The 9,853-nt window shown below is 35.0% G+C and overlaps 1 protein-coding gene across 2 annotated transcripts; it reads left to right on the top strand.

The window, feature by feature from the left end:
• The first annotated feature begins 406 nt into the window (after nt 1-406).
• LOC138314646 (S-adenosylmethionine-dependent methyltransferase Rv2258c-like) lies at nt 407-8,393 on the top strand. Of its 2 annotated transcripts, XM_069255085.1 has the most exons (4): nt 409-694; nt 4,553-4,743; nt 5,107-5,217; nt 6,935-8,393. In XM_069255085.1, exons 1-4 carry the CDS (start codon nt 528-530, stop codon nt 7,489-7,491), a joined length of 1,026 nt encoding a protein of 341 aa, XP_069111186.1. In that variant the 5' UTR covers nt 409-527; the 3' UTR covers nt 7,492-8,393. The 2 variants fall into 2 exon arrangements, with proteins under 2 accessions (XP_069111187.1, XP_069111186.1); XM_069255086.1 differs by lacking the exon at nt 5,107-5,217 and having other exon boundaries at nt 407-694.
• Nucleotides 8,394-9,853: the final 1,460 nt, after the last annotated feature.

The following is a 9,853-nucleotide window of genomic DNA, read 5'->3' as shown; positions in this document are numbered from 1 at the left end:
ACAAACGTTATAGCAATTGTATCAAATAAAATACCACATAAATCGTTCAAGTCATGCAATGGTTTCAAAGACAGTCTGAGAGCAGAGAAAGTTGTCTGCTTTGATTTCAGCTTGAAACAGACTGGACCTTGTTTTTATCTTGAGAAACTAGGATGGGAGATGCAGACTACTCTTCTTTGTTGCCGTCGTATACCGAAAGGCTCGAGCGCGTTTCCTTTTCTATCGCAATTCAGACGCCGAACATGCGCAAGGCAACCGTTCGTTGAATCGTTGAATCGTTATTCATTAATAGATCCGTAATATTTCGTAACAACCGAAATTTGTAAATGAAATTCATCCGTAATTAATCCGCTCTTCAATGGGGCCGGGCCTTTAATTTAGTGCTGCTTATGCTACTGTACATACGGGCTTTCATAACCGGCGTATTTATAAACGAGAAAGCGCGCAGAATATCACGCTTAACTGTCCTGCTTCACACTAAATAAGAAGGTCTCCAAACTTGCTGCGTACTTCATGGTAAATACAGGATGGATGTGAAAACATACGAGGAAACCGTATCAAACTTTATCATCGGTGGCTATGTAACGTCGGCTATTATCATCGGCAAGGAACTCGGCTTATTCGAGGAACTGAAAACACTTAAATCGGCGGTCACCTCAACAGAACTGGCCAAAGCTTGCAAACTGAAAGAGAGGTATGTATACAGTAATCTTTGGTGCAATGGTCTTTTTCATACTGTTACAAATTATATAAACAAAACTGAAAACACTCAAACACACACATACACAAAAAGAAAAAAAAGAAAAAAAGGTAAACGATATGCTTCGTGGTATTCTCATTGTGCTCTTAAGCACGTCACTAACTTACAATTTCAAATAGATTGTATTCAAAATACACATTTATGTATATTGGTGGGTGCAAAAAATGTATTTTCCTTCGGAAAGCGTTGCTTATCACTTACGTTTCTTTCAAAAGTTTGGTTTGTGGAAATCATTATTTATAATTTCAATCACATTTGACTCAAATAAAATTCAATTTGAAGTGAATCTAACAATTATTTAAATATTCATTTGTATTTTTCCGATTTTTTATGATGCAAGTCTATATATGTCTAGATTTTGAACTGGTTTTGACCTTAAGGTAAACAATTGGGGCACATAGGCTATGTCACTTTATACATAAAACACAACGCACCAGTATTCTATCTGCATGTAAGTCCAGATTTTGAACCGGTGTGCATGGATGATATTTGATCCTTAAATAAAAAAAATGCTCAAAGGAAGCAATTTGCACGTAGGAATTACGTAACAAAGACGTCAGTATGGTCTAGAATTTCACGAACTTCTTTGTGATGATGACAGTTTAAAGTTGTATTACAATGCAGGCGATGCTTTCGTTGTTGACCGTGATAAATGTCGCACACTTGAAAATCAACGTACGCTGTTACAGCAGTTACAGCAGGGCCCAGTCTAACGAGAGTACATTTTTGGTATTTTAAAATCAATATGATGTGGTACCAACTACATTTTCCTAGCCAACGTATAATGAAAATTCACACTTAAGGTATTCATCTGTTTTATACCCAGGACCAGATGTTATGTTCAGGATTCAGCCGCGAACATTTCTACATTATGTTATTGACCATTTTTGACTGATATTTGTATTTCAATATTCAAATACAACTGAATAAATAAAATCGAACAAACACTTAGATGGCGTTATCCGGAAATACAATACAGTTTTTTTTATACCGGTGTCATATCAAATTTCTTTCCCCATCAAAATTGTATCTAGATACTTATTCGCTCATTAAAAAGTATCTTTTTGGCCCATCAAAAAATACCCCCCCCCCCCCCTATCAAATATGTATCCCACTATGACATCAACACTGATGGTTACAATACAAATTGACTATATATAAAATTGTAAATTGTATTTTCATGCTTACAATTATATCGACAGAATATTTTCCCCCTTTTTTACTCTATACGAAAACAAACATCCAGCTACTGTCTGTTGTTATGTTTTAAGTTTGTTATATTTAATCATACTTGTTAATAATTCAAAACTTTACTTGTCAAAAGAGAGAAAAAATTAACTTGATTGAAGTAGAAATATAACTTTTTGTTGTAAGAATAATGCAATATTTTTTTAAACAGTTAAATCAATTAATATTATCTATTTTTTTATTCAATTCTTATCAATCCTACTCTGAAAGGGAGTTAAGATTGTAATACAAGGAATAAAAGAAAGTATCATGGAATTTGAGCAGGGACATCAGTTTTGATACCTGGTAATACCCGAGTGTATACCATATACATTTAAATGACAATTTTTAATTAGGTATTAAATTTAAAGGCATCGATCACAGAAGTATTCGATGATATCATGTTATCAAACTATTAACTCTTAAATTTGGTATCAATAGCTCTGTTTAATTCCATCTAATATTTAGTAATATATATACAGTATTGCTAAAACAAAATCATGTCACTATACCTATTGCACATACATGCACTTCTATAGTGTTGTGGATGAAGACTTAGGTGACAAATAATTAAGACAATTGAGGCTCAGAATAACTACCAGAGACTAATTAAATCCCTGACTATTAAACCTTCGCTTGATCTGCATGTTAATACATGTATATTTCAAATATATCTCAGAAGACATACAATAAAGCTACATTGGTGGTTGGACAAATAAGATTGTTTTCTGTTTGCAAGACAAACTTGAAATCTTTTTATACATTAATAACATGTATATGTAAGCCAATCAATTGTGTAAAATTATATAACTATGTCTAATGTTAACACTTGAAAATTTAGAAATATGTATTGTAATATTATTCTAAACAACTATATGTGTGTATGGTTGTTTCACACTATCTGGTTATTGACTGGAGTTGTCACTATTGTGAGTAGGTAGTTGAACACACATGTAAATGCTGGTAGAACATACAGGTAAATGCCGGTAGAACACACAGGTAAATGCTGGTAGAACACACAGGTAAATGCTGGTAGAACACACAGGTAAATGCTGGTAGAACACACAGGTAAATGCTTGTAGAACACACAGGTAAATGCTGGTAGAACACACAGGTAAATGCCGGTAGAACACACAGGTAAATGCCGGTAGAACACACAGGTAAATGCCATTAGAACACACATGTAAATGCCGGTAGAACACACAGGTAAATGCCGGTAGAACACACATGTAAATGCCGGTAGAACACACAGGTAAATGCCGGTAGAACACACTGGTAAATGCTGGTAGAACACACAGGTAAATGCCGGTAGAACACACAGGTAAATGCTGGTAGAACACACAGGTTAATGCTGGTAGAACACACAGGTAAATGCCGGTAGAACACACAGGTAAATGCCGGTAGAACACACAGGTAAATGCTGGTAGAACACACAGGTAAATGCTGGTAGAACACACAGGTAAATGCTGGTAGAACACACAGGTAAATGCTGGTAGAATACACAGGTAAATGCTTGTAGAACACACAGATAAATGCCGGTAGAACACACAGGTAAATGCCGGTAGAACACACAGGTAAATGCTGGTAGAACACACAGGTTAATGCTGGTAGAACACACAGGTAAATGCCGGTAGAACACACAGGTAAATGTTGGTAGAATACACAGGTAAATGCTGGTAGAATACACAGGTAAATGCTGGTAGAACACACAGGTAAATGTTGGTAGACCACACAGGTAAATGCTGGTAGAACACACAGGTAAATGCCCTCTACCTGTCTGTGTCCTTACATGGGTATGAATGAATGAATTGAAGAGTCAACTTACCGTCACGTCATCGTTTCTGGGTACGCGAAAAGATAGGAAATGGAGTAGGAAGAGCAAAGTATGTAGAGAAAGCAAAGAGTGGGAGGAGTCGTCTGCTATACCTATATATCTATGAATTTGGTTGACGATTCCAAGATCCTAATAGGTCCTATCTTGGTATCTCTCTTACATGGGTATGACTCCCACTGTGCTTTTATATAATAAACAGATAAACCCGGTAATATTTATTACATGTACAGTCACATTGTCACCTATATAAGCACATACTCAGATTACTTTTTGCATATTTTCTGAACATTTCAAATCTTTATTTGGAAAGTAAAAAACATACGGTAGATCAAGGGAGACACACATATGAGATGGTGGATACTTTATGATCGCCAGAAAAAAGTATCAGGATACCTTTTGATGGACGAAACAAATTTACTATGGCACCGCTCAGTGTAATCCAATAATATTAGATGTCGGTATTGAGAAACTCCTAATGGGCAATAGACACGACGTAATGATCAAATGTGTCTCGTCGTGCCATACCTAAACATTGTTGGAGTACGGTTAGCGCAGTGGTGATCCATGCTGATTTTGATTTCGGGATTGCTTTCGACTTTTGAATTAGAAATATTAGACCAGGCTAGGACAATTCACATGTCCTCACAACTGTAGTGATAACTATCCGTATACTCTGATAATAACTTAGCCCTCCCTCTCTGATCAGTAATTTTTAGCTACTTCCTTTGTAGGTACGTTCGGGAATGGCTTGGCTGTATGGTCTCCACCAGGATCATTTCTATGAAAGATTCGGACCGCTATTTTATCCCTGAGGTTCTTAAGCCCGGACTGAAAAATGCGTTAGACTATGCGTTTTTCTCGCCTGTTGTGGGTGTCCTGACAGATAAGGTGATGGAATGTTTCAAAGAAAACGGCCCTGACGGTAAGGGTATATAGTCTTTTAAATATATACTGAAGACTATGTAAAATATTACAGGTTAAAACTGGATATATTGTCGGTGACTTTTGGCCAAGCTTTTGGCAAATCATAAGAAAAAAATGAGTTATAAAATACAAAGATACATGTATCGCTCACGTTGATATTTCATTTCATTTGATGAATAATTATATGTGAATTGAGTTTTGTATCAATCCCCGAAGTGTTGTCGAGAAGAAAGATTTGTATAATATCTATGTATCTCATCAGAAATAGTTAAATCAGAATTTTTTTTATGTATCGTAACTTGTTTATTATGTGTTGTTGGTAACCTCATTTAAAACACGTGTAAAAACTCCGTTCATCTAGGTTTCGGCTATAGCGATATGCCAAATAAAGTCGTCGATGCCATTGAAAACAAAACAGCGGACCCTGACATGGCCTTGGAACAGCTTTGTAAACACCATCCCAAACCTTTAGGTAAGGTTCCATCTAAACACTATCCCAAACCTATAGGTATGGTTCCATAGGTTATATCTAAACACTATCCCAAACCTATAGGTATGGTTCCATAGGTTATATCTAAACACTATCCCAAACCTATAGGTATGGTTCTATAGGTTATATCTAAACACTATCCCAAACCTATAGGTATGGTTCCATAGGTTATATCTAAACACTATCCCAAACCTATAGGTATGGTTCCATAGGTTATATCTAAACACTATCCCAAACCTATAGGTATGGTTCCATAGGTTATATCTAAACACTATCCCAAACCTATAGGTATGGTTCCAAAGTTAAATTTAAACATTATCCCAAACCTATAGGTATGGTTCCAAAGTTATATCTAAACACTATCCCAAACCTATAGGTATGGTTCCAAAGTTATATCTAAACACTATCCCAAACCTATAGGTATAATTCCACAAGTAATCTCTAAAAGGTAAGGTTCCATATGTAAACTTTTAGTGTTGAGATCAATGTTATTTTACTGAGATTTGATATGTTATATTAAGTACCAGCAGTTTGTGTAATAAACGAACATGAATTGAAATTAATCGGAAAGATAATACAATATTTTTCATGTTCAGTTCAGTTCTTTATTACTTTGAACCATTTGGTTCATCAGTGGTGCAAATACTGTATATAAAGTACAATGCAGACAATAACATACAGATACACACAAACATCACACTCGCATCTTACGTAGTGACTACTATAATTAATGCTTAATTAATTCAATTTTATATCTATATTAAACAGAGGAACTATAACATACCATCAAATTGGTCTTTTTCATTCTTACATCAAACTGTTCACACTACATGATCACATTCACATCCATCTAACACTCGAAGTATATTATTAAACTAACGTTCTTAACGTATTATTTATTTCTAGATATTTAGACAAATTATATTATTTAGTCATTTCTAAATGATAATACATTTTTGTATGTGTTTATTTTGATTAAACACATTCAGACATTCTTACATTAATATCATAATGTTATTATAATATCAGTGAATACGGTATAATGAAAAACATATATACCATCATATAAAAAATCATTACATTTACATATGTACCATTAATGGTCAAAATTCCAGCAACTTTCAACAAATATAACAAAATTAACAGTGAAAAGCATAAAATAGTAGGTCAACCATCCCGACTTTTGTTACAAAGTCTTATATACTTTTTTATTAGTAGTTCTTATTAATTGTGAGAAATATTAAACACGCATTTTTCAGTATAATACTGCTTAATAAGTGTATTTCTGATACCTAATTTTGAATTTTTCGTATTTAATAACAAAATTATATTCATCATCAATTCATCATTATTACATAATGTACATATTCTAAAACAACGTTCAGTATTATTATAACGTCCAACCTCAACATTCAACTTAGGTAACGACAAACGCAACTTTGTACGCAACATGAATGACTGAAAAGCATGTTATAGTGAAACTTAAAATCGACACAATATAGTTGAACCAACCAGGGCCTAATTAAATATGTCTTATCGAAGTTGGAACTTATACATTTGTTAGAAATAATTTCTTGAATACAAGCACATATACATGCCAGGAAATTATCCTCAGGTTACTATTATAGTATCAATTTGTTATTGTTAGGTTAAAGATGAATAAATAACAAGCTATAATTATCTTTATAATCACTTACAGACCCGAAATCAGTTATCATGGATCTAGGTTGCGGCGGAGGAAATCTAACCAGAGCCCTACGAAAAAAGTTCCCGCAGGCAGAAGTTATTGGTATTGACTACAACCAAGACGCCATTACCAAAGCTAAAAATCTCACCAAGATTCCTGGGGTGAAGTTTTTAAAGGAAGACGCCACGAAATTGCCCGCTGACTGGACCAAAAAGTTCGACTGGGTGATCCTCTATGATGTACTGCACGATCTTCCACAACCTGCTCAAGTTATGAAGGAGGTTCACCGCGTACTCAAAGACGACGGCGTGTCCTCCATCGTTGATCCAGATTTACACAGTTCCCATAGCGACAACATAGGGAATATAGGTGTCGCTGCAATTGGCTACGCTATTAGTTCCATTATTTGTCTTCCTTGTAGTTTGTCGGTACCGGGTGCTGCAGGCAATGGTATGGGATGGGGATCAGAGAACAAAGAAAAGTTTCTGACAGAGGCTGGGTGGAATATACTGGGCAAACGCAATATCGATAGTCCATTTGCTTTGAACTTCACTTGTACAAAGAAATGAGCATGGAACAAGCTTTAGTATTGCTAGTTCATAGATATGGGCATTCTTTTAATCAGAACGAAGGCAATTAACATAAAATCATTATATATGCTTAACTTGAGTATTATGTCAATATGTATTTTATAATTAGAAACTAGAAAACGTCAATGATAAAGAATAGCATGATTTTCACGTCTTATCGTGCAAAGTTTACAAAGTGCATTTTGTATGAGCGCTAGTCATTTGAAAAAAGCAATGCTGCAGTCTAAGACCATCGACACACTACACTGCATACTATACCACTTAATAATTCTGGTGTGAACATTTAAAGGCATGAATTTAATCACTAACAATATTACATAGGTACCTACTTTTGATATAATTGTATAATACATTTTTTGTACATCATACATTTTTAGTTGTTAAACTCTTCTAGGCCTCTGCAATAACGTTCGGAACACCAATTTTTCTGTCTCCTAGGACCCATTCGTGATGCTACGATGTCCACAGTTCCCTGCCGTTATAGGGCTCGTCAATGATATTAGAAAAATAAAGAATCAAACTACTACACTAGTGAAACGTCGCTCTAATACATAAGATAAGCAGATTCCAACAACGTCTACCGAACTACTAGTATACAATCACGCCACGAGTAAAGGATGATACAAAGATGTCAATAACGACAATCAAAATAAAACATTCAGTCTTGTCAAAATAAGTTTATTGTTTACAGCATTACCACAAATACCAGCAATCAGCCTGTAAACATGTAGCGGTGAAAACAAAACATTATTCTCTGCATTTTAGTTTGTAAATATACTAACCCAAATAATGTATCTTTTATACTTCACATACTAATTCATTTGTAATTTTTTTGTTTGTGAATATCATGTTAAAGTTTGAATAAAACACATAGAGCAATATTATTATTAAATTACTAAACATCATTTTAGCAGTCAACGTCAGGATGACTTAAGCCATCATGCTCCGTTCATTTGTATTTTTTTTGTATATGGATATTATGTTAAAGGGACAATTCAGTCTAAGAGAACATTTAAATTTGTATATATATCAGATAAAACAACTTCTAATGGAAATTACATCAGTCAGTTTTACTGTGATATGCCTGAAACGCCTATGGTGGTGACATGTGTGTGAATTATTTAAACTTGCTCGCTGTCCGCCATTACACACTGTGGTCGAACTTCTTGTATGCCGAACCCGTCCCTTGCTCGTAAAGTAATGCAACTTTTGGCTAGAACTGCTCAAATCGCTCTGACAGTAGTGTGTTTACCTTATTAGGTGAATTGTCTTGCCTAAAAATCATTTTATCACCTTCTCAGTGGTTATGTAGTTCATTTGTTTAACGTGCGTGACTTTGGCTCGGGTATGGGTACAGAGTTAATATTGTACCTGCTTAATCGTATTGATCAACGATTTGATATTTCAACGATATTAATTAAAATACTTAACAATGTTGTGGAATTTGTCAATGTTTTACGTTATATGTTTCATAAGAAATGTAGAACAATACATTTATGCTATAGTTTGCTTATTGGTTATGTAAAAGAATTTGCCTTTGTGAATATCATGTTAAAGTTTGAATAAAACACATAGAGCAATATTATTAAATTACTAAACATCATTTTAGCAGTCAACGTCAGGATGACATAAGCCATCATGCTCCGTTCGCCGTGCGTGCCATTTTTTTCATTTTCGAGCTCGTGACTTTACATGACTTTAATTACTTTTTTTGACGGAATCCACATTATTTTCAGTATTACTTCACTTCATATTCATGAGTTGGTATCGCAAGGTAGACCCTGACTGCTGACGAACAGAGGCAAGGTAGTCAAATGGTCGTCCAACTCTTATTTTTTCGCATTACTCAATCCAATTTCGCTGAGGCATTTAACTTTTATTCTTTTTAAATTTTTAATTCGAAAATTTTGATTATTTATTTTGACGTCTCAGACTTTTGTAGCCGTGTTGGTTTTGTTATGATTTGGTTTACTGTTGAATTAGCGTTCTATTAGCAGTCCGAGTCATTAAAGGACGACTTTCTGTGTGTGGTGACTTGAGTAAGTGTAGTGCGAGGTGCGTGTTCTGGGAGATTGTGGTATATTCGTGTTGTGTCTTCTGGTATAGTGGAATTCGTTTATGGTGCTATATCACTACAACACGCCACCCAGCAACACACCTCATTCGGTTATATTATACTTACAATGGGCAAACCAGTTGTACCACTTCCTTAATGCTGAGCGCTAGCAACTATCACACCACAATGGGACGAGCGCTCAACCGAAGGTCAAAAGTGGAAGCAGGGTCGAGGGAGATGTTAGAAAGAACAAAAACAGTTAGGAAGAAGAGGGAAAAAAATCCC

The sequence above is a fragment of the Argopecten irradians genome, chromosome 2, assembly GCF_041381155.1.
Source record: "Argopecten irradians isolate NY chromosome 2, Ai_NY, whole genome shotgun sequence".
In the NCBI taxonomy this organism is placed as follows: Eukaryota; Metazoa; Mollusca; class Bivalvia; order Pectinida; family Pectinidae; genus Argopecten; species Argopecten irradians.
This window is presented reverse-complemented; position numbering and strand designations above follow the sequence as displayed.